This window comes from Budorcas taxicolor, chromosome 1, assembly GCF_023091745.1.
Source record: "Budorcas taxicolor isolate Tak-1 chromosome 1, Takin1.1, whole genome shotgun sequence".
NCBI lineage: Eukaryota > Metazoa > Chordata > Mammalia > Artiodactyla > Bovidae > Budorcas > Budorcas taxicolor.
The window spans coordinates 118194613-118221332 of NC_068910.1; the positions used below are offsets into that span (position 1 = coordinate 118194613).

Below are 26720 nucleotides of genomic sequence, written 5' to 3' on the forward strand. Positions count from 1 at the left end.
CTTTCAGACCCAGGAATTGAACCTGGGTCTCCTGCATTGCAGGCAGATTCTTTACTGACTGAGCTGTGAGGGAGGCCCTAGATGGTGTATTTAAAAGCAGAGATATCACTTTGCCAACAAAGGTCCATATAGTCAAGTTATGACTTTTCCAGTAGCCTTGCACAGATATGAGAGCTGGGCTGTAAAGAAGGCCAAGCACTGAAGAATTGATGCTTTCGAACTGTGGTGCTAGAGAAGACTCTTGAGAGTCACTTGGACAGCAAGGAGAGCAAATCAGTCAATTCTAAAGGAAATCAACCCTGAATGTTCATTGGAAGGACTGATGCTGAAGCTGAAGCTCCAATATCTTGGCCACCTGTTTCAAAGAGCCAACTTATTGGAAAAGACCTGATGCTGGGAAAGACTGAGGGCAGGAAGTGAAGGGGGCAGCAGAGGATGTCATCATTGACTCAATGGACGTGAGTTTGAGCAAACTCTGGGAGATAATGAAGGACAGTGGAGCCTGGCATGCTGCAGTCCGTGGGGTCCAAAGAGTTGGACATAACTGAATGACAACAGAAATTTAAGGAAAACATGTTTTTCATTGAAGTTATTAAAGTATGCCTTTTTGAGGTTTGATTACTTCCATGTGGTTGATTGTAGATAGCATCCTAACTCTCACGTGTCTTCTTTTAGGTTCTTGGTTTAGTAAATGGTACGTTCAAAAATTGTGCCTCATACTTAATTTTCCTAGAATTCCAAAGCTAACTGTGTTCCAATCATAAGTGAATGTTTTATGTTTATAGAGTTAAAAGGAAGGCCAAGAATACCTGTATTAGTTTTCAATGTTAAACTTTTTATGTATGAATAATTACTCCCTAATGCAAAATAATAAATTCTTAATTATTCATGTAATAGAATTAGGACTGTGCGAAAGGTAATCTGTGAAGAGGTAAACCACTGAATATTTATTAGTTTATTCATTTGTTTTTAGAATAATTTCATATTTATATATTAAAGTTGATATATAATGTTGATTGTTTTGTGATTCCATAATACTGCCAGGAAAACAGTGACATTCAGTTATAAAGAGCTGCCTCAAAGCACTGTCTGCTTGTCTAGCTTTGTCCTTGTTGGTCTTCCCTGTTTCTTTCCTGGATTCTTTCATCCTCAGCTTTTAGTGATGCTTAGCATTTTATTGGGTTTATTAAAAGTTCTGGCCTCAAAAGATCTGCCCTTTGTTCTCTATCTATCATTGTTTTCTTCTAGGAACATGTCTTGTATATGAAAGTTTCTAAATGTTTTAAGACTTCTTCTTTCCACTCTTGTGGGTTGTTTACAAAGTAATATGGAAAACAAAATGGGGACAGTGCCAATAATCTAGAAAGTATGTTTTTAAACTTCAAGGTTGGGAGTCTTAACTTTTGGCAAAATCCAAGAGGAGAAAAACAAAGCTATATGGGGAACTGGAGAAAGCTAAAGGTATAACTTTTAAGATAAAAAAATGTGGACACTTAATAAGTTTTTTCTAAACCTTCCCCTCCATTTCTAAAATGAACATTTACAAGTAGTTAAGCTGATACAAATACTTTTTTCCCATATTGATCAGCTAGTATATTATTTACATCTTCTTGATCTTCAGACATTGTTTACTTTAATCAGTGGTTACCATTTGGGGGCTAAAAATTATGGAAACACTGAGGAATTTTCACAGAGATCTGTGAATTATGTGTCATTATACCTTGTCACTCAATAGACACTATTAAAGACACAACTGTTAATATTTACATTTATGGAGGGTGGTATAGAGTTGTTTTATGTCAAAAAATTATTTTTATATTATTTTTGGCATACTAGATTGAGAATCACTAACGTGTATTGTACTATTCAAAACTACATCCAGTATTTCCATATGCTATTCCTTTGAAGTTGATTTTGCTGTAAAATATTGTTTCTCTTCTTCTGTTAGACACAATACAATGAACAGATTAGCAAGGTGAAGCAAGGGTTTGCCTTGAGTACACTGCCTCCAATCCATCTTCCTCCACCACCTCCCAGCCCTGAGATACTGGTAAGAAATACAGTTGACTCTTGAACAACACAAGGGTTGAGGGGGTGCGAACCCCCCTTGCAGTCAGGAATTTGAATACTGCTCTACTTGAAAACAATGAATTTGATAAATGACTACCCAAGAGCAGAAAGCTGAAACAGTTTGGATAGAATCAAAACTCAAACCCTAGTTTTTTGATTCCATGTATCAAATGCAAACTCTCTCTGCATTTAAAGATCTATAAAATGAAAATACAGGGACTATATTTGTTAAAAAAAAATAGGGATATAAGTGGACCCACACAACTCAGACCTGTGTTGTTCAAGAATCAGTTGCATAAGATTTTGAACAATCACCATCCTCATCTTGATAAGTGAGAACTATAAAACACTGAATAAGCAGTACATTCATGTGTCTTCAAAGTGGATAGGGCACATGTTGTGCATATCATTTGTAATTATGTCCATTCCTGTTGTATCATCTACAAATGGTATGACTAGTTTGTTGGCTCAGAGGAGGCCAAGAGATAGGTTGTATGATTGGATTTTAGTAATGCGTTTGATATCTAAAGAGGTAATGTATGCTCATTCATCCTGTCAATCACATTTGCATGGTTGGAGAAAACTGATGAATGCTCAGAATTCCCAAATGCCTTCAGATTACCACTAGACTACTGAAACCTCTCAGCATAATACCCTATCAGGCTGGACTTCACTTCTCCACTTCTACTTCAGACCTTGTTTCCTTAACTTTTATCTTCTATTCTTACCTTTTAACATCAAAGACAGCTTTCATTTAGGTCCCTTCCCTGATTGTGGCTAGGGATAAATGGGTCTTCTTCAGACAAACTAATCTCTATGCCATACTATTTATGTTAGCCTTCTGGGAAACATAGTGGGGGGAAAAGTGAAAAAAGTGAAACGTTGTACCTTAGCCCAATAGACTCAGTTTTCCAAAAGACCTTTCAGAACAGAACCACTAGATGATAGCTTTTATTATGATAACAGATCTGAGGATAAGGAAAAAAAAAGCTGTGATATATTTAGGGGTAGATCACTTTTGACATTAGCATTTCTGCTTGTAATAGAACTTTGAAAATATTATTTCTACAAATACTAGTTCAGTATATCAAAGAACTTAAAAATTATTAATATGTGAATTGTGTGGAGTTACACTGTGTTTCAAAAGCAGAATTTAGAGCTGAGAAAGTATTCTATGATACACATGGGCTTTAGTTTAGAATGAGGATTGCCTTTTATATTTTTGATTAGTTCAAGTTTTATAGGAGCTTTGAATTATGGATATTTTGTTCGAGGCTTTGAGCAACATCCTTGCCAATTCTTCTGATAAGGAATGTGTTGCATAGATGACAAATCCCAGATTCCCTTTAGTTCTATGGGAAGTAACATAGTAGGATTTCTAGAAACCCTGTTGCCCTCTGCCTGTATTCAAACTTCCGCCTGTAGGCTGTAAACTCTCCCATGACTCTAAACATAAAATGTCTCCAGAGACTTGGAAGCTAGATACAGAGTTGTTCTTTGGAGTTTTCTGGAATCAGACTGGCATCAGCTGTCTGTGACAGCTATATGTGACACTGTAACTGACAAGCACTATCTAACCTTGACCTCTACATCCTCATCCTTTCAGAGACTTGCTTATGTCTGATGTGGCTTTCCAGGTTTAGTCAAGGGCAAAAACCCACTGGCAGTTAGGCTCAGTAACATTAATACGCATCCTTTGCAGACATATAAGAGGTGCACGTGTATCTTTTGTGGTTCCTAAGGAGAGTCACTGCTGTGCTTGATCAGAGAGTCGCTTTAAGACTGTTGTGTTAAAGTACAGGCATTAGTGACCACTGAGCATTAGTGGAACAGTTTGAAAGCACAGATGCTAAAAATGTGACCATTCTTTCAGTATAAATTGAGGCGGTATTGTACAATGGGAATACACTTGAGGTCTGGGTTCAGGTCCTAACTGTGCAGAACTGTGTTGGTTTGGGGAAACTCAGCTGTCTCAGACTTTGGTTTTCCTATTGACAAATCAAGAAATTGTCCTGGATGATCTGATCACTAACGTCTGTCTCTCTGAAATTCTAGTGTTATAAAGAATGGTCACCAGGCTTTAAATAAATATAGTGGTCTAGCCTGGGAAGTCTGGAATAATGGGTACTCTTCCCAGTTTAACCCAGTATTTTTATGTGTTTCGTTATATTTTGATTTTTATACCCTGGCTGTCTAATTCTCAAAGTAATATTAGGTAATTGTTGTCCTCAAAAAGAACAAGATCACTGATTCAGAATCACCATTTGTTATTTAAGAACTTTATATTATGAATATATTGAAACATACATAAAAATAGAATGACGAACCTCTGTGAACCCAAGAGCCATCTTCAACATCATAATCAACATTTTATCAATCTTGTTTCATGTTATTCCTTCCTTCCTCACCACTGGGACATTTTAAAGTAAACCCTATATATCATATAATCTTCATCCATTTATACTTTAGTATGCATTCCTAAAAGATGAAGACTCTTACTCTTATTGGCTATAATCACACCACCATTCTCCTAAGAAAATTATAATTTTTATATCTGATATTAGAATTCATATTTCCCAGATTGTTTCAAAAATGTCTTTTTCTTAACTAGATTAACAATACTTCCAATTTGGTTATAATTACCATTACTTTAAAAGCCCTTATTTTTAAAAAAGCAATCCAAACAAGGTTTATAATTTCATTTGGCTGATTATTTTTCTTTAAAGTTGTAACAGCTACCCAATACCCTCTCTCTTACTCACGTCATTTATTTGTTGAAAAACTAATTTCCTGTATTATTGATGTAACTGATTACATCCTTATACATGTACATGTCATTATACATGTTCTGCTATTTCCTGTAAACTGATCATAGGTCTAGAGGGTTAAATTAGAATCAGGGTCAGTATTTTTAGCAAGAGTACCTTATAGGTGGTGAAGTATATGCACATTAGAAGACACAGTGTCTCTCATTTAGTGATGTTAGGAGTCAAATGTCATTCTTGTCTCCATTATAAAGTTCCCTAGTAATTGTCAACTTTCTGGTTTCAGTATCATTACTTAAGCACTATACTGATGTTAATTTTTTAAATTCAACAAATAGGTGAACTTCTACTTTATGCCAGTGCTAGACCTGGCACATAGTAGATGTCCCATAAACTTGTCCTCTTTTGTAGTCCAGCCAATAAGGTATCCATCCCACTGGTAGGTGCTAAGAAGGGCTAGCTTTCTATGAATCCCTGGGAAGTTCAGTAACATCCACAGACATGTCTAAAAGTCACTGTAGGAGGGTTTATCCCCCTGGCCCACCCCATTTTAACTTTCTACTATCCTTGAAACTAAACATAGTTCAGAACTCCACCAGGTGGTAAAAGGTCCTTTCAATACATAATAGCAAAAGTAGTATTTTCTATAGACAACTTTGATTCTTTAGTGAATTTCTGAGTGTCAATATTGTTTATCAGTATGGAGAGTACTCATTGAGGAACTCCTTTGTACAGTCCTTTGCATTATTCCATTTGGCAGAGAACTTTGCAGATCATCTAACCTCAACTCTTATTTTATAGATTAATAACTTGGTATCCAAGGCTACCCAGAAAGATGGAAAGAAAGTAGGACTAGAATCAAGTTCTCTTCTCTCTCTGTGCTCTCTAGTGTATTTTACTGCTCCCTGCTTTTTTCAAATATTCATATATTTAACTAGTGTTGTAACAGCACTGTTTCTAATATGCTTTGTATCTAGATTTCAGATCAGTTTTCCTCCCCCCCAAAAATTCATTGTTCTATGAGTTTATATTATTGACTACATAATTATGTGGGGGGTTTGTTTTTATTTTCTGTCTTTTCCATTTTAGATGCAGCAGTTCTTGGGAAGACCCATCGTGAAAGAATCTTTCTTTAGACCCATACTCACTGTTCCTCAAATGCCTGCCGTTTGTTCTGGAATTGTCTCTGCAACTGGTCCATCTAGATCTCCCTTGGTAAAAAGAACCCCCTTGGTAGAATAGACATTAACTAGTCCATTGTCACAGTAGACTCTCAGAATGAATGTGTTCTCTTTGTTCATTTATTTAATACAGTAAATAGTGATGATAATTGAATGACTATGTCCATGAGGTACTGTGTTAAGTGCATTACATATATTAACTATTTCATGAAGTGATAATAGTTTAGTTTTTAGATACAAAGATAAATCTGATATTATAGTAGAGAATTCTTAGTTTTGCTTCTAAAACAGGGTGAGATTGATATTTTTAAGAGACAGTTTATATTTAACATGGTTGTTGGGTAGGTTGGAAAGCAAAGAAGCTAAGTCACATTATGCCACAAAGCAAAAGAAAAATTTTTTATACATAGATGCATATGTGTATATTGTAGGACATTGGTTATCTATAAATAGGTAATATAAGTAGTATCACCCTGAAACATGTTATACTGCAAAGTTACAAATTTTCCTAGTTACAAAGAGCCAGATAAGCTTTATCAGAACCTGAATAAGAAGTAGAGAAGTTTATTTTTATTTTTACTTTATTTTACTTTACAATACTGTATTGGTTTTGCCATACATTGACATGAATCCACCACAAATGATTAGGATTATTAGTTGTAATCTTGATCAAGGTATACTTTTTATTAAAAAACCTCACAGAAGATTGATGTTTAATATAATTAATGAAAAAGTCTCTAATCTGAAGTTTGTCATAACTGAATTCTAATGAATTGAGGTTTATTCTGTACCTGTATATTGCTGACAGACTCTCTGTGAAATGTATAGTCAAATAGATTTACTTACTTGTATAGAGGCAATGGCACCCCACTCCAGTACTCTTGCCTGGAAAATCCCATGGACGGAGGAGCCTGGTAGGCTGCAGTCCACGGGGTCGCTAAGAGTCAGACACGACTGAGCGACTTCGCTTTCACTCTTCACTTTCATGCATTGGAGAAGGAAATGGCAACCCACTCCAGTGTTCTTGCCTGGAGAATCCCAGGGACGGGGGGAGCCTGATGGGCTGCCATCTATGGGGTCGCACAGAGTCGGACACGACACTGAAGCGACTTAGCAGCAGCAGCATAGAGGCGTCTCTACAAGCAAATATGTATCTAAGCTTTAACCTGTTAACTAAGCACCACATTTTTTTTATCACCTTGATATTACATTGTTGCTGATGTGTTTTGCTCCTGCAACATTCTATGAGGATCTATAAAATTTTAAAGTACCTCAGCCTTCTAATAGGATTACTTTCTGATTCCTCTGAAAAAGCTTGGACACTGAGGCAAACCCAGATTTCTGGGGATATTCTGCTCTTTCTCTAACTTACCAGGCTTTGTATGAGTAATTTCAGTGGCTGTTAGTAGTTGCTAATTTTTCATAAGTAGTTACCTTCTATTTTAAAATAATCTATAATCTTAGATAGAAGATACTTTGTTTATAATTATCCTAATAATCAGATAAAGCACTTAAAAATATTCACATATTGATATTAATTACAAACTTAATGGTTCTAAGCAAGAACTATCATAAAATATAGGGCAATTTTTGTTTGATGATTTCATGGCTCTGAGTTGTCACTACAACTTCCATATACCACCTGTGTGACGTTTTGAGACATTGGGCAGATATTTTAGTAGTATTCTCATCTTTATTTAGTTGTTTGAAAATTAAACTTTATTATTTGCTTGATTAATAATTTTATCTTATATTTATTATTAGTATTTAGTGATCTTATTAATTACTTTTATAATTAGAAAAATACAATACACATAGTATATACAAAATATATACTATATACAGTAGAAAGCAAAACTACCCTGCTGTTGAATCCTAGAAAATAATCACAGTTTAGGGTTATTTTATATCTTACAGTCCTTTTTCTATGCATACACATTTGAAAAATATTTTAATATAACATGAGTTCTACCATAAATGCTGTGCCATAGACTTTTTTAAAATTACATATATTATGGATATCTCTTATGGTCAGACATATAGATCTATTTTTAAGGACTTGATTAGATATGCTACAGTTTATTTACTTATCCCTCTATTTCCTCCAGCAACTAGGTTGCTGTCAGAAATGCACATTCTGTATTTCTGTTTATGTTTGCAATTACTGAGACTAGTATGTGCCATTTTAAAAATAAAGGTAAACATATATAAATAATTGGAAATACTGTTGTGCTGGTTAAGGAAAAAAAAACTTCTAAAAAGGGAACATGCATGTCAATATTCCTCTTTATTGTACCCATTTTCTGAGGTATGGAGATGTCATGTTGACATGGAACTTTGCTTCCCCATAATTGAAGCTGATGACATAACTGTGTTTCTTACAGATGACTAGCATAGCCTGGACACTACCAGCTCCTGTGGGAGAAGCTATGCCTCCCAGTGCAAGTCTAGGAAGTGATCCCCTTATGATGAATTGGGAGAAGATTACAGAGAGGCTGAAAACTGCCTTTCCACAGCAGACCAGGTAGCTTAGTCTCTTTTAGTGTTGTGAACAGATCATACTACAGTTTCCATAGCCATAATTATGCCAATAAAACATTTCAGAGAAACAACACTAACCCTCCCTCCTCCCAACACACAGAAGGTACAGGTGTTTCCTAATCATCACCTTGGTAAGGAAAATTAAATTCATTAAGAAGGGATAGTTTTCAATATAAATGCTAAACCTCTCCACGAAAATTATTAAAGTCACGAGGGAATGAACTTTCGAATTTAGGTTTGCTTGTTTAATGAAAGTAGAGCTAGTTATAAACCTATCCAGTTTTAATGCCACTAGCTACAATAATTATCGTAATAACCTATTTCCAAAGTGAATTTTAAGTGAATTGTATGCTATGTAAGCGCAAACATAATCAGATTTCCTTAATTTATTGAAGGTTCTTATGGTTTCTTTGTTAAGGAACACAGTTAAATGCAAGAAATCATTATTTTACTGTGCTTTTCACAGTTCTGACTTTCGCAGAAAGCTATTTAATTCTACTCCTCCAGAAATGAACTGTCTTTTATCTTTAATCTTGTGTCAAATGAATAATTCTAGTTTTCACCAGCATTTTCATTTGAAGGCCAATGCTTTTATTTAACACTATATACTCTTATGTTTCTTGGTTATATTATGGTTTTGTAAACATAATGGTGAATAGAAAATGAAAATAGAATTTTAATATAGTTGTGGTAAAAAATGTTTATAGAAAATAAATGGTAAATCAAAGATAGTTTTATAAGGCTGGTGACATGACATTTCATTTGAGAAAAAATATTTTATCATCCTACCCTGTCCTACCAAAATGTATATGCAGACTTTGGGTCAGTAGGCCATGGGAACTGAAAAATAGCATGTCGATTAAAATACTCCTAGGTTTCTTTATCACATAATGTGTCTTTTAGTCTTTGCTTTCCTTTTCTGTTCAATCTTTCTTTTCTTTTTTTTTGTAAAATTCACATCATATAAAATTAATCATTTTAACCATTCTAAAGTGTATAAGCTGTGCAACTGTCACCGCTGTTTAATTCCAGAGCCTTTTTATCACCTCTAAAAGAAACCTTGTATTCATTAGCAATCATTCTCCATTACTCTCCCAGAGTAATCTTTATTTTCTGTTTATGAATTTTATAAAAGTAGAATTGATAGCACAGTGATAGAGACTGATAGTAACATAATTGAAAAGAAATATTTTAGTTTCTCTCGAGTAAGAACATTGAGAAGTACAGTATAAAGAGGCTCAGTACATAAATAAGTGTTTAGATAGCAAATTTCATTTTCACAAGTGAGCTTTTATAAACAGTTAAAATCTCATTGGGGGAAGAAAATAAATACTAAACTTTATCAATCATGAACACATTAAGTATCCTTAATGAGCACATTAGCAGGAATTTTCATTCTGGTTTAAGATAAATGTAGATGGACCCATGATCGCGTTTTTAGATCAGAGATCCAAAGGGTCACGTCTGTACGTTGGATATTATCCTATGATAGGGTTTTATATCTCCTTTGGAGGGCGCATCTTCAGGGCAGTAGGAGAATGACCACTACTCTTTCCTTGATCTTTTCCAGAAAGGAGCTTACAGATTTCTTACGGAAATTGAAGGATACTCATGGGAAGTCCTTATCTGGACTGACATTTGATGAAATTGTTCACAAGATTTCCCAATTTATTGACCCCAAGAGATCTCAGGTAAAAAATGAAAAAAGCAACTAAACAACAGAAAACAAAAAATAAAACTATCTCCTGACCCTTATCTTTAGTTAGCTATACTAATTATCTCCATAACATCATCAGGAAATCAATTATAATCATATTAAATCATATATTAACATTAAACAATTAAACCTGACAATAGCGTTGGAAACACCACCTGACATTCTAGAATAAAACTAAGCCTTTTGAAATTTAGGCTATTTTGAATATTTCATAAAGGAAATTTTTTTTTTCTAATTTTCTGCAAAGACTTATTTTAATTAAAAGAGCACCTAGAGTTACTTCTGTTTTTACCTGGTTCTTACATTGCCATAATTGCCTCAAGATTTCTCATGAACCTGATTATTAACCTTTTTGTTGTTCAGTCGCTCAGTTGTGTCCGACTCCTTGTGACCCCATAGACTGCAGCACACTAGGCTTCCCTGTCTTTCACTGTCTCCCAGAGTTTGCTCAAACTCTTGTCCATTGATCCATCCAACCATCTCATCCTCTGTGCACCCCCTTCTCCTGCCCTCAATCTTTCCCAACATCAGGATTTTTTCTAGTGAGTCAGCTCTTTGCATCAGGTGGCCAAAGTATTACATCCTCAGCTTCAGCATCAGTCCTTTCAATGAAAATTCAGGGTTGATTTCCCCTTTTGCTAAATTCCACTGTAGCCTATTCTATGGTAGTTTGTCAGTCCTTCCTGTGTTATGGAATTCTAAAAAAATAAGTATGATATTCTTATTTTCAAAGTCAAGGAAAATTAGTGCCAAATGGTAACCGTGTTTCACCTAGCCATACTCCATCACAGGCTAATGCTATCCAGCCCTCAAAACCAGCCCAGAGGCCCCTTGGTTCACAAGGCTCTGTCACACAGGAAGGAGCCAATCATTTGGTAAGACTGAGACTGTTGATTCTAAATACATTTAAATTTAGGAGAGAGAATGAGCTGAATTTAACCATATGTATGTTTTCCCTAGGATGATGAGGAAGAAGAGCCTTGTGTGATCTGTCATGAGAATCTCTCTCCAGATAACCTCTCAGTTTTGCCTTGTGCACATAAATTCCATTCTCAGGTAAGCTTATCTGTTTAATGTTTTACCATTAATCAATTAAGTGAAATTCATGCTACATTTCTTGAAATCATATACACGTATGATCATCCGCTGTGTCATGAATTTCACTGGATATTCACGTATGGATAACGTTTATGTGTTTCTCCATACCTAGCCATGGATTGCCTTGTGTTTTCTCAGGTCTTGATATACCTAGCAGGAGAAGGGGATAGTGATGAAATTTAATGGGCAGAGTGGCATTTCCTTCGAACAGATGAACAGAACTGGAAGGAATGTTGATTGACATGACAGTTGACCATTTAGCAAAGTGACACTTCACCTTGACTTGTTATGAATAGTGTTCTTTGTTTACACCTAATGATGAGCAACTGCTTTTACAACACAGAAGAATTATCTTAACAGTCTGTCCAGGCTTCTGTATTTGCTTTTGAAGATGCTAAGGCTTGAGTTTTTTGTTTTGTTTCTAATTTTTATTGAAGTATAGTTGCTTTACAATGTTGTTTTAATTTCTGTTGTACATCTTTGAATCAGCTACACATATATGCCCTCTTTTTTGGATTTCCTTCCCATTTAGGTCACCACAGAGCACTGAGTAGAGTTCCCTGTGCTATTCAGTAGGTTCTCATTAGTTATCTATTTCATACATAGTAATGTATATATTTCAATCCCACTCTCCCAGTTCAGCCCACCCTCCCTTCCCCCCTTGGTGTCCATACGTTTGTTCTGTACGTCTGTGTCTCTGTTTCTGCTTTGCAAATAGATTCATATGTACCATCTTTCTAGATTCCACATATATGCATTAATATACGATATTTCTCTCTCTCTGACTTATTGACTTGAATGACAGTCTCTGGGTCCATCCATGTCTCTGCAGATAGCACAGTTTCATTCCTTTCTATGGCTGAGAAATATTCCATTGTATGTATGTACCACATCTTCTGTATCCATTCCTCTGTTGATGGACACCAAGGTTGCTTCCATATCCTGGCTATTGTAAATAGAGCTGCAATAAGCATTCGGATGCATGTATCTTTTGAAATTATGGTTTTCTCCAGGTATATACCAGGAATGGAACTGCTGGGTTATCTAGTAGTTTTTTTTCTTAGTATTTTTAAGAAATCACCATACTATTCTCCATAGTGGCTCTATCAGTTTTTATTCCCGCCAATAGTGCAAGAGGGTTCCCTTTTCTCCACACCCTCTCCAGCATTTATTGTTTGTAGTTGTTTTGATGATGACTGTTCTGACTGGTGTGAGGTGATAAGATACACCATTGTATTTTGATTTGCATTTCTCTGATACTTAATGACGTTGAGCATCTTTTCATGTGCCTCTTGACCATCTGTATATCTTCTTTGGAAAAATGTCTATTTAAATCTTCCACCCATTTTTTGATTGGGCTCTTTTATTTTTATATTGAGCTACATGAGCTGTTTGTACATTGTGCAGATTAATCCCTTGTCAGTTGCTTCATTTGCAAATATTTTCTCCTATTCTGAGTGTTGTCTTTTCATCTCATTTATAGTTTCCTTTTGATGTTAGAAAAATGTGAGGCTGGCATATCTTTTGTTAATTCTTGGCATTTATAGATTAGCAACATAGATTAACTTGTTGGCAACATAAATTAACTTCTGACGTTGTTGCTGTGCAAGTGCTATTGGTATACTATTTATGATCCAAGTCTTCTGTTGTGGAAGTGTAACATGACACAAGAAAAGACAATCTTACACAAGAAAGGCTTCTCAGGGAAATAAACAATAGCCACCTTGTTCAAGCCATATCTGTAAAACATCATTTCAAAGATAATGTGATACCTGGTAAGGATTATATTTTTCATCTGCCCTTTAAGAGATATGCATTGACTAATCCTAAATGATCTCCAGATAGATAGTTCAATTCAGTCGCTCAGTCATGTCCTAAATTTTTGCGACCCCATGGACTGCAGCACACCAGGCCTCCCTGTCCATCACCAACTCCCCGAGTTTACCCAAACTCATGTCCATTGAGTCGGTGATGCCATCCAGCCATCTCATCCTCTTTTGTCCCCTTCTCCTCCCACCTTCAATCTTTCCCAGCATCAGGGTCTTTTCAAATGAGTCAGCTCTTCACATCAGGTCGCCAAAGTATTGGAGTTTCAGCTTCAACATCAGTCCTTTCAATGAACACCCAGGACTGATCTCCTTTAGGATGGACTGGTTGGATCTCCTTGCAGTCCAAGGGACTCTCAAGAGTCTTTTCCAACACCACAGTTCAAAAGCATCAATTCTCTGGCACTCAGCTTTCTTTACACTGCAACTCTCACATCCATATATGACTACTGGAAGAACCATAGCCTTGACTAGATGGACCTTTGTTGGCAAAGTAATGTCTCTGCTTTTCAATATGCTATCTAGGTTGGCCATAACTTTCCTTCCAAGGAGTAAGCGTCTTTTAATTTCATGGCTGCAGTCACTATCTACAGTGATTTTGGAGCCAAAAAAATAAAGTCTCTCACTGTTTCCACTGTTTCCCCATCTATTTCCCATGAAGTGATGGGACCAGATGCCATGATCTTCATTTTCTGAATGTTGAGCTTTAAGCCAACTTTTTCACTCTCCTCTAGAGGCTCTTTAGTTCTTCTTTGTTTTCTGCCATAAGGGTGGTGTCATCTGCATATCTGAGGTTATTGATATTTCTCCCAGCAGTCTTGATTCCAACTTGTGCTTCATCCAGCCCAGCATTTCTCATGATGTACTCTGCATACAAGTTAAATAAGCAGGGTGCCAATATACAGCCTTGATGTACTCCTTTTCCTATTTGCAATCAGTCTGTTGTTCCGTGTCCAGTCTGATTTTCCTAAAGATTTTCCTATAGAAAATAAATGTTGCACAAACTTATTTTATTCTTTGCCATTGCTCTTTGAATAGAAAGCAAGTAGTTCATTTTGGTTACTGTCTAGGGATAGAGTTAATGGGCCTCATGTCTACTGCCTATTCTTCATACTCTTAATACTCTCTCATCTGGCTAGGCTCTCCATTATTCATTCAGGTAAAATGATTTGTTTTTGGAGAGTCAGTATTCAGGCAAATAACTTAATAGATAGTTCATAGCCAAAGAGTACTACCATTATCACCAAAGAAAGGCGATCTTAAAAGCATACCCATTATCTAAAGATTTTAACTTCAAACACAAGTACTTCAAATAGGTACTTGATACAACATATTTGTGACATTTGTATATTTAGATATGACTTTTCCTAGATTATCAGTTAGAATAATAGATAATAAATAGAAAAAAATATAGCAGGTTTCCTCAACCTCCTTTTTAGGAAGAAGTGCTAATCTACCTGAAGATTGGAGTTGAAGAAAGGAACTTATTAAAATAAACTGGCTGAAAAGTGTTGTCCTGTTACCAACTGTATTGCTCAGCAAACCATGGACAAAGTGCCTTGATGGCAGCAGTTTTCATGGCAATCCACCAAATAAGGCTCTTAAGATCCATCTGGAGACATATTGGTTGGCAGCCCTGATGTATAGAGTTACACCTGCCTCTGCTAGGCTAAATCTGAGTGACTGACATGACTCTTTTTGCTTCTTAGTGCATTAGACCTTGGTTGATGCAACAGGGAACCTGCCCAACCTGCAGACTCCATGTTTTGCTACCAGAAGAATTTCCAGGTCACCCCAGCCGGCACTTGCCCAAGATCTGATTCAGCAGGGTGACTATGCAAAGGAAGTTCAATTTTCAGACTCCAGAATTTAGTTTTCCACTTATTTGAGCTAATAGTATGAGTGATGTGAAGTGGTATGTTCTTCAGTATTATTCAAAATAAGCTAGCTAATCTCATCAAAGCTGCAGCCAAAGAGGAGAGGACAAATCTTCAGGACTGTGAACTGAACTGAAAGGGTTTAAAGAAGATAAAATTTTGAAAGTTACATTAGATTTGCCCTTATTTTAGTAGATATTTTCTTCCAACTTAAACGTGATTACTGTTAACATGTATCTTAGGATATCTTCTCTTTTCCTTATTCCACTCATCCTTTACTTTCTCCTGAATATGCTACACTTTAATTCCTGTACTAAATGTAAACAAGAGTAAGAAAATTCCTCAGATTTTAGTGTTCCTTTTAACTTTTAAAATTACTTATAAAATATATGTTATTTATTTATGTTTTATCTCTATCTTCCCCATTCTTTCCTATTCTCTAAAATATGTATCTGTGAATAGATTATGAGCTACTTGAGGTTGAGGACCAACCACTGATGTCTTGGAGCTGGCTTATATACTGTACTGGTTTGTGAGAGATAATTCTTAGTTTTAGGAATTTTGTGAAACAGTTTTTCAAACTATTATTAGCTTGAAATCTGGTATTTTACACCACAGAAATTGGTGAATGCTATAGGTAAGGGCTTTTTTTCCCTTCCCCCCAAGAGCTTGTTATTAAAGATTTACCAGCACGCCACTGGGACCATGCCTGATGATTCTTACTGTTCTCAATGTCTTGCACAGTAGATACACGATAAATAGCCCCCCAAATCAGAAATCAGAAAGCAGTAAGAAAATTAGTATGCAAATTAAGCCACTTGCTTATTTAAATAACTTTACTTGTAAACATGCTCTTTGGACCTTAATCATTTATGCTTTGGAGGAATTTTTTTTCAGCCTTAGAAGTTTCTGATTTCACTTTCTCATGCATGGGTGGTGTCCTGTTTGTGTGTAGTTGTCTTTTATGACAGGGTTGACACCCACTGAGCTAAGTGGCACATTTAAAGCTTGTCATTGAGAACTTTCATTCTTAGAGGTCAAAAATATTATTTTGAAATTAGTACTGTGTAAATGTTGTGTTATACATATCTCTAGCTTCAAAATTATTAGTAAAAGTATTCAGTTACTTTGTAAGAGAAATGTTACTTGGTTCGTATTATTTTCCATAAATTAATGAAATTCATTCTGTGAATAAGTGTTTCCTGACTCAGCAACTATTTTACCTTTATATTTCACTATAAATGTATCTTGAAGTTATTTTAAATCTCTGCTTAAAATTACTGTTTCTAAAATTGTATGATGTTTTCTTCTCTAATGAGAATAGACTGGACAAGGTGAAAGAAAATACCCCAAAGTGAAGGCAGTCATCTAGATTTGTTAAGTGCCAAAAAAGTCTTAGAATTATACAATTCAGAACAGGGCCTTTAATAATTATCTCATCTAACACCTCAAGATCATGGTCATATAGCAGATTACCTTGTAAAACATTTTTTAGTGTATGTTTACAATTGTATTTACACTTTCATGTGGGAAAGAATAAATGTTTCATAATTGAATGCCTATTATTTGTGTTTATTGCTGTAACTATATCCTAAAACTACTTGAAATCTCTTTCAAACATCTCTTTCTGTTTAATTATGCTTAAACTTTATCTTCTCTTGTGAGAAAGGGGAGGAAAATATCCAAGAAGTCAGTCATCTATACTTGTAAAATATCAAGAATATCTTAGAATCATAGAATGTCAGAGTTTATAGGGTCTTTAATGATCGTCTGGTCTATTGCCTCATTTTATAGGAACAGTGTGCCCTAGATCATGTGATTAAATAGTGGCTAAGCCAGTCCTAATTCTTGAGAGAGTCCTGATACTCCGTAAGTCACATGTTTCCTCCATAAACTCAAGCTGCAAGGCTGTATTGGTGCTGACCTGTTGTTCTTAGCTCCAAAGATGGGGCCAGAGAACTTAACAGGGTAGCTGATACATAGTGAGAATGTAGTAAGAACATGCTCTTGAATGTCATGTCCAACTCTGCAGATGCTAAAGGTAATGGGATTTGTTTTTCTTTTTGAGGTTTAACAATAAAGACAACTATAGCGGTCATTCAGAGAAGGCAATGGCAACCCACTCCAGTACTCTTGCCTGGAAACTCCCATGGATGGAGGAGCCTAGTAGGCTGCCGTCCATGGGGTCGCTAAGGGTCAGACACAACTGAGCGACTTCACTTTCATGCATTGGAGAAGGAAATGGCAACCCACTCCAGTGTTCTTGCCTGGAGAATCCCAGGGATGGCGGAGCCTGGTGGGCTGCCATCTATGGGGTCACACAGAGTCAGACATGACTGAAGCGACTTAGCAGCAGCAGCAGCAGCATAGCAGTCATTCTATTATAAACAATGATTGCTGTCATGCCTGTGGCTGCTGAAGGACGCAGAACACCATACTGCACAGAAATTCAGTGAGAGAAGTAATATTTACTTTACAAACAATCTGTACACCTCCTGTAATGTAACATCACTGCAGCTGCTGTCAGATATGTCTTGTAGTGTTTTCCTTTATATTCATTGTCCATGTGTATAATAACATTTTCCAGCTTTTATGGGACACCTTCCTTGATCAAATGTTGCTTTGTTTGATCCACTAATAACTTTAAAGTGGATACTATCCTTTTTATTTTGCAGACGGTGAAACTGAGGCTCAGCTAAGAGGGTATACTTTGTCTGAGGTCACAGCTGTGAAGTGGCATTCTGTGATTTGAATGCAAATCTCTGTGCCTTAGCTGGTGTTCTCTCTGTCAGTGCTTCATAGTGGTCTCCCCATTCTGGACTGAGTGTATACACAAATATTATTTTAAATAATATGCTTCAAAATAAAATGAAACAAATGGTAAATCTGATTATTTGGGGCTATGAACATGGTATTGAATACATAAAAATATATATAATAGTGATACAGTATGGTAAGAAAAGTTTGACTTTTCCCTCAGATGTCTTGGTTTGCTTTGGATGGTTTCAATTAATGCCTGTTGTCCTGACATATTAATAGTGCTCCCTTTTACTCTAAACAGTGTCCTAGTACAGATGATTAATTTTATTTTTATGGTTAATTTGTTTTTACCAGATTCAAAATTTAGCAAAACTCCTCTACATTTATAAAATGCTCCTGGCATACCTTAATCTCTTATCACAGAACCTTTCAGGTAGGAATCATCCACTCACACAGCCTCTCAGGTGGGGAACCATCCACACGTAAATATGGTATAAAAAGCAGCAATCATGAGAAGAGAGTGCAAATGCAGGGTATTGGAAATGCATTTGAAATTAAAAGACCATCAACTTAAAACAGTCTTGTGTGTGTGTGTGTGTGTGTGTGTGTGTGTGTGTGTGTGTGTGTGTAGCCTGCTACATTAAAACATTATGGTAACTTCAAAGCAAAAATATACAACAGATGAAAAACAAAAAAGCAATCCAAACACAACACTACAGATAATCCTCAAATCACAAGAGAACAGAACAGAAGAGGGAGGGAAGAGAAAATACCTATAAAAACAAATCCAAAACAATAAGATGGCATTACCTTAAACAAAAATGGATCAAATATTTCAACCAAAAGACACAGATTGGCTGAGTGGATACATAAACCAGACCTATATATATGCAGTCTACAAGAGACCCACTTCAGATCCAAGGGCACATACAGATTGAAAGTGAGGGGAGAGTAAAAGATATTCCATGCAAATGGAAATCAGAAGAAAGCTGGAGTAGCAGTACTCACATCAGACAAAATAGACTTTAAAATAAAGACTAACGGACAAAGAAGGACACTACATAATGATCATGGGATCAATAATCCAAGAAGAAGATATAACAGCTGTAAATATGTATGTACCTACCATAGGAGCATGGCAATTTAAAAGGCAAATGCTAAAAGCCATCAAGGAGAAATCAATACTAACACAATAATAGTAGGTGACTGTAACACCCCATTTTCATCAATGGACAGATCATCCAGACAGAAAATGAGTAAGGAAACGTAGACCTTAAAAGATGCATTAGACCAGATGATCTTAACTGATATTTATAGAGCATTCTATCCAAAAGCAGCAGAATATACATGATTCTCAAGTGCACATGGAACACTCTCCAGAAACTAACTGCATACTGGGCCACAACATGAGCCTTGGTAAATTTTGGAAAATTGAAATTATATCAAGCATCCTTCCTGATCACAAGACTATGAGATTAGAAGTCAACTACAAGAAAAAAATATAAAAAAACACAAACATATATGGGCTGAACCATGTGTTATTAAACCACCAGTGGGCCACTGAAGAAATCAAAGAGGGAATTAAAAAGACCTAGAAACAAATGACAACAAAAAACACCCAGTTATCTAAAACCTATGGGATGCAGCAAAAGCAGTTAGTTGTGAGTTTATATCAAACACAGTCTTACCTCAGGAAATAATAATCTTAAATAAAGAACCTAACCTTAGGGCTTCCCTGGTGGCTCAGACGGTAAAGAATCTGCCTGCAAAGTGGGAGACCTGGGTTCAATCCCTCAGTTGGGAAGATCCCCTGGAGGAGGGCATAGCAACCCACTGCAGTATTCTTGCCTGGAGAATCCCCATGGACAGAGGAGCCTGGCGGGGTACAGTGCATGGGGTCGCATAGAGTCAGACATGACTGAGCAACTAAAGCACCGCATGACCTTATTTTAAAACCCCTGGTGAAATACTAAATACTTTCCCACTGTGTTCTGGAATGAGGCAAGAATGTCTGCTATCACAGCTTCAATTTAATATTGTATTAACTGGTCTAGCCAGTGAAATTAAAAATAGAAGTGAAAGGCATTCAGCTTGGAAAGGTAGAAGTGAAACCTTTTTAATACACAGACATAAATAGATGAAAAAAACTACCATCTTCAGGGATTGAAACACTTGATACAAGGTCTCAATTCTCCCCAAGTTGATTTATAAATTCCACACAGTCCCAGTTAAAATCCCAACAGACTTTTTTCATAGAAATCTACAAGCTGATTATAAATTTGATTTGGAAATTCTAAGGACTAGAATCAAGATTGCCGGGAGAAATATCAATAATCTCAGATATGCGGATGATACCACCCTTATGGCAGAAAGTGAAGAGTAACTAAAAAGCCTTGTGATGAAAGTGAAAGAGAAGAGTGAAAAGTTGGCTTAAAGCTCAACATTCACAAAACAAAGATCATGGCATCCGCTTCCATCTTCATGGGAAACAGATGGGAAAACAGTGGAGACAGTGTCAGATTTTATTTTGGGGTGCTCCAAAATCACTGCAGATGGTGATTGCAGCCATGAAATTAAAAGACGCTTACTCCCTGGAAGGAAAGTTATGACCAACCTAGATAGCATAATGAAAAGCAGAGACATTACTTTGCCAACAAAGATCCATCTAGTTAAGGCTATGGTTTTTCCAGTAGTCATGTATGGATGTGAGAGTTGGACTGTGAAGAAAGCTGAGCACCGAAGGATTGATGCTTTTGTACTGTGGTGCTGGAGAAGACTCTTGAGAGTCCCTTGGACTGCAAGGAGATACCACCAGTCCATTCTAAAGGAGATCAGTCCTGGGTGTTCTTTAAAAGGAATGATGCTAAGCTGAAACTCCAGTCCTTTGGCCACCTCATGCGAAGAGTTGACTCATTGGAAAAGACTCTGATGCTGGGAGGGATTGGGGGCAGGAGGAGAAGGGGATGACAGAGGATGAGATGGCTGGATGGCATCACGGACTCGATGGATGTGAGTCTGAGTGAACTCTGGGAGTTGGTGATGGACAGGGAGGCCTGGCGTGCTGCGATTCATGGGGTTGCAAAGAATTGGACACGACTAAGCGACTGAACTGTACTGAACATATAGGCAAAACAAAGAACAAAGATGAAGAAATTTCACTACCTGAATTCTGCACTAATTTCGCAGTTATAGTAATCAAGATAGTGAGGTAATATAGTATGTCAAAATAGAAAAATCCATTAATGGGAACAGAGACCAGAAATAAATCTTTACATATATGAACAACTTGTTTTGACCAAAATTTAAAGGCAATTCAGTGGAAACACTAGTGCTTTCGACAAATGGTAGTGGAACAATTAAATATCCAAATAAAAAATAAGCTTTGATCCATACCTTGCACCTTGCATTGGATCATAGATCTCTATGCAATATTTTAAACTGTACAAGTTCTAGAAGAAAATATAGAACAGATTTTTTCTGTGTCCTTGGGTTAAATACCAAAGGATCCTTAAATATAACACCAAAACAGCAATCCACAGAAGGAGAAACTGATAAATCAGACTTCATCTGAAAGAACTACACTTCAAAAGATCCTGTTAATAGAATAAAAAGACAAGCCATAGACTGAGAAATATTTTTAAATCACATAAATTACATTTATCCAGTATATATAGAGTACTTTCAAAATGCAATTGAAAAATAATTCCATAAAAAATGGTCCCCAAATTAGAACAGATACTCGTTACAAAATGAATATACAAAAAGATGTTCAACATCATTAGTCATTAGGAAAATGCAAAATAGAATCACAATGAGATGCCACTATACATTTATGAGAGTGTCTAAAAAAGTTGAAATTACCACATATTGGTAAACATGTGGAGCATATGGAATTCTCATATGCTGCTTTCAGGAATATAAAACATCACTTTGGAAAACAGTTTGAAATTTTTGTGTAGTTTAACATACACCATCTATAGACCCAGCTGTTCCACTCCTAGGTATTTATCCAAGAGATGTGAAAGCATAAGTCCATACAAAGACTTGTACAGAACTGTTCATAGAAGCTCAATTTGTGTTACCTCTAAACTGAAAGTAACCCGAACCTTCCACTGAGCTATTTTGCTCACAACACTTCTGACACCAAATATATGGATGTTTTACCCCACCACAGTTTTCTAATGCTCTGGTCACCAACTGGGTGTCCTACCATTCAGTTCAATTCTGACACTACCTGGGCTTAGCACAGACCTCACAGATTAAGGGCTCAGACCCACAACTTCACTGACTATACCAACTTCAGATGCCAGTCACAAGTCCCTGGACTCCCATATTTCTGACTGACTGGCTATAATTTGGGGGTTTGCATGACCCAATTCCTCAGGGTCCATAATTGCCAGAATGGCTCACAGAACTCAGGAAAGCTCTTTCCTTAACTATTATTACCCATTTAGTATACACAGTACAACTCAGGAACAGCTAGATGGAAGAGATGAATAGCACAAGGTATAGGGGAGGAGAACAGAGCTTCTATGCCTTCTCTGGGTGTGGTACCCTCCTAGCACCTTGTGTTCACTAACTCAGCTCTCTGAACCTATTTTTTAAGGGGTTTTATATGGGCATGATTAATTAAATCACTGGTTATTGGTGAATACTTCAGTCTCCAGTCCTTTTCCCATCCTTGAAGAAATGAGATCAGGACACAGAATTCCAACATGTCTTTCTGGTGACCAGCCCCTATCTTGAAGCTATCTAGGGGCCCCTCAGCCAAGTCATCTCATTAGCATGCTGAGAAACATTCAGACAATTCTCAGGGTAGACCTGGAGACAAAGACCAAACATACATATCTCATTATATCACAACCCCTCAGTATGTAAATAGATAAATAATAAAATAATAAAAAGGACAAATTTTTGATACATACAACAATTTGGATAATTTCAAAATAATTCTGCTAATTGAAAGAAGCCAGACAAAAATGTAATACATATTATATGATTCCATTCTTGTAAAATTCTAGAAAATGAAAACATCTACTTTTTGTTTTGGCCATACCATGTGGAATGCAGGATCTTAGTTTCCTCACCAGGGATCAAACTCGTGCTCCCTGCATTGAAAGCATGGAGTCTTACCCACTGTACAGCCAGGGAAGTCCCGCTCTACCCCCCCCAACACCCCCCCCCCCCCCCCCCCGCCACCAAACCTTATCTATATTGACAGAAGACACATCAGTGGTTACCTGGGAGCAGGGAGGAACAGGAAGGAGCACAAGGAAAAATTTGGGAGGTGGAAAATATGATCATTATTGTGATGATAGTTTCCTGAGAGCATATTTATACCAATACTTATCAAGTTGTGTGCTTTAAATATGTACAGTTTATTGTATGTTAATTATATCTCAATTAAGCTTTCTGGGTTTTTTTTCTTTTTTTTTCCTGGATTTCACACAGTACTATGGTTGTTACATACTAAGGAGATTGCTTTAGCCAACTGGACTAAGACAGTAAGACCAGGACCCACCGAGGACCACCACCCAGCTGGGCAGATCTGAGCTCCACTAATATTCTATTGATGTTCTCCCCCAAAAAGCTTCAGTTCAGTTTAGTCACTCAGTTGTGTCTGACTCTGCGACCCCATGGACTCTGGCATACCAGGCTTCCCTGTCCACCACCTACTCTGGAGCCTATTCAAATTCATGTCCATTGCATCGCTGATGCCATCCAACCATCTCTTCCTCTGTTGTCCCCTTCTTCTCCCGCCTTCAACCTTTCCCAGCATCAGGGTCTTTTCAATGAGTCAGTTCTTTGCATCAGGTGGCCACAGTATTGGAGTTTCAGCTTCAGCATCAATCCTTCTAATGAATCTTCAGGACTGCTTTCCTTTAGGATGGACAGGTTGGATCTCCTTGCAGTCCAAGGAACTCTCAAGAGTCTTCTCCAGCACCCCAATTCTCCATCACTCAGCTTTCTTTATAGTCCAACTCTCACATCCATACATGACTATTGGAAAAACCATGGCTTTGACTAGATGGACTTTGTTGGCAAACTAATGTCTCTGCTTTTTAATATGCTGTCTAGGTTGGTCATAGCTTTTCTTCCAAGGAGCAAGCGTCTTTTAATTTTGTGGCTGGAGTCACCATCTGCAGTGATTTTGCAGCCCCCCAAAATAAAGTCTCTCACTGTTTCTGTTGTTTCCCCTTACATTTGCCATGAAGTGGTGGGACCAGAAGCCATGATCTTAGTTTTCTGAATGTTGAGTTTGAAGCCAACTTTTTCACTCTCCTCTTTCACTTTCATCAAGAGGCTCTTTAGTTCTGCTTCACTTTCTGCCAGAAGGGTGGTGTCATCTGCATATCTGAGGTTATTGATATTTCTCCCAGCAATCTTGATCCCAGCTTGTGCATCATCCAATCCAGCATTTCTCATGATGTGCTCTGCATATAAGTTAAATAAGCAGGGTGACAATATACAGCCTTGACATACTCCTTTCCCAATCTGGAACCAGTCTGTTGTTCCATGTGCAGGTCTAACTGTTACTTCTTGACCTGCATACAGATTTCTCAGGAGGCAGGTCAGGTAATCTGGTATTCCCATCTCTGTAAGAATTTTCCACAGTTTGTTCTGATCCACACAGACTTAGGCATAGTCAAAAAAGCAGAAGTATATGTTTTTCTGGAACTCTTTTGCTTTTTCAATGATTTACTGGATATTGGTTTGATCTCTGGTTCCTCTGCCTTTTCTAAATCCAGCTGGAACATCTGGAAGTTCACGGTTCAGGTACTGTTGAAGTCTGGCTTGGAGAATTTTGAGCATTACTTCGCTAGTGTGTGAGATGAATGCAATTGTGCAGTAGTTTGAACATTCTTTGTCATTGCCTTTCTTTGGGATTGGGATGACAACTGATCTTTTCCAGTCTTGTGACCACTGCTGAGTTTTCCATTTGCTGGCATATTGAGTGCAGCACTTTCAGAGCATCATCTTTTAGGATCTGAAATAGCTCAACTGGAATTCCATCACCCACAATAGTTTTGTTCATAGTGATGCTTCCTAAGGCCCACTTGACTTTGCATTCCAGGATGTCTGGCTCTAGGTGAGTAATCACACCACCGTGGTTATCTGGGTCTTGAAGATCTTTTTTGTATAGTTCTTCTATGTATTCTTGCCACCTCTTCTTAATATCTTCTGCTTCTGTTAGGTCCATACCATTTCTGTCCTTTATTGTGCTCATCTTTGCATGAAATGTTCCCTTGGTATCTCTAATTTTCTTGAAGAGATCTCTAGTCTTTCCCATTCTGTTGTTTTCCTCTATTTCTTTGCACTGATCACTGAGGAAGGCTTTCTTATTGCTCCTTGATATTCTTTGGATCTCTGCATTCAAATGGGTGTATCTTTCCTTTTCTCCTTTGCCTTTAGCTTCGCTTCCTTTCTCAGCTATTTGTAAGGCCTCCTCAGACAATCATTTTGCCTTTTTGCATTTATTTTTCTTGGGGATGGTCTCAATCCCTGCCTTCTGTACAATGTCACAAACCTCTGTCCATAGTTCTTCAGACACTATCAGATCTAATCCCTTGAATCTATTTGTCACTTCCACTGTATATTTGTAAGGGATTTAAGTCAAACCTGAATGGTCTAGTGATTTTCCCTACTTTCTTCAATTTAAGTCTGAATTTGGCCATAAGGAGTTCATGATCTGAGCCACAGTTAGCTCTGGGTCTTGTTTTTGCTGACTGTATAGAACTTCTCCATCTTTGGTTGCAAAGTATATAGTCAATCTGATTTCAGTATTGACCATCTGGTGATGTGCATGTGTAGAGCCTTCTCTTGTATTGTTAGAATAGCATGTTTGCTATGACCAGTGTATTCCCTTAGCAAAACTCTATTAGCCTTTGCTTTGCGTCGTTCTGTACTCCAAGGCCAAATTTGCCTGTTACTCCAGGTATTTCTTGACTTCCTACTTTTGCATTCCAGTCCCCTATAATGAAGAGGACATCTTTTTTGGGTGTTAGTCTAGAAGGTCTTGTAGGTCTTCATAGAACCGTTTAGTTTCAGCTTCTTCAGCATTACTGGTCAGGGCATAAACTTAGATTACTGTGATATTAAATGGTATGCCTTGGAAATGAACAGAGATCATTCTGTCGTTTTGGGGATTGCATCCAAGTACTTCATTTTGGACTCTTATTGACTATGATGGCTACTCCATTTCTTCTAAAGGATTCTTGCTGGCAGTAGTAGATATAATGGTCATCTGAATTAAATTCACCCACTCCAGTCCATTTTAGTTTGCTGATTCCTAAAATGTCGATAGTCACTCTTGCCATCTGTTTGACCATTTCCAATTTGCCTTAATTCATGGACCTAACATTCCAGGTTCCTATGCAATATTGCTCTTTACAGCATCGAACTTTACTTCCATCACCAGTCACATCCACAACTGGGTGTTGTTTTTGCTTTGGCTCCATCTCTTCATTCTTTCTGGAGTTGTTTCTTCACTCCTCTCCAGCAGTGTATTGGGCACCTACCAACCTGGGGAGTTCATCTTTCAGTGTCATACGTTTTTGCCTTTTCACACGGTTCATGGGGTTCTCAAGGCAAGAACACTGAAGTGGTTTTCCATTCCCTTCTCCAGCGGACCACGTTTTGTCAGCACTGTCAGCCATGATTCCTCCATCGTGGGTGGCCCTACATGGCATGGGTCATAGTTTCATAGAGCTAGACTTGGCTGTTTCTCATGATGTACTCTGCATATAAGTTAAATAAGCAGGGTGACAATATACAGCCTTGACATACTCCTTTTCCTATTTGGAACCAATCTGTTGTTCCATGTCCAGTTCTAACTGTTGCTTCCTGACCTGCATACAGATTTCTCAAGAGGCCGGTTAGGTGGT

General features: G+C 37.2%; 1 protein-coding gene across 1 annotated transcript in view; it reads left to right on the forward strand.

Moving 5' to 3' along the window:
• Window positions 1-15111, forward strand: part of DZIP3 (DAZ interacting zinc finger protein 3) — a 102045-nt gene extending 86934 nt beyond the window's left edge. Inside the window, exons 25-31 of the mRNA XM_052643282.1 lie at window positions 1949-2050; window positions 5925-6050; window positions 8401-8540; window positions 10128-10244; window positions 11002-11149; window positions 11235-11330; window positions 14908-15111. Coding sequence (XP_052499242.1) covers window positions 1949-2050; window positions 5925-6050; window positions 8401-8540; window positions 10128-10244; window positions 11002-11149; window positions 11235-11330; window positions 14908-15018 — 840 coding nt within the window. The 3' untranslated portion in view covers window positions 15019-15111. The remainder of the gene's footprint in view (window positions 1-1948; window positions 2051-5924; window positions 6051-8400; window positions 8541-10127; window positions 10245-11001; window positions 11150-11234; window positions 11331-14907) is intronic.
• Window positions 15112-26720: the final 11609 nt, after the last annotated feature.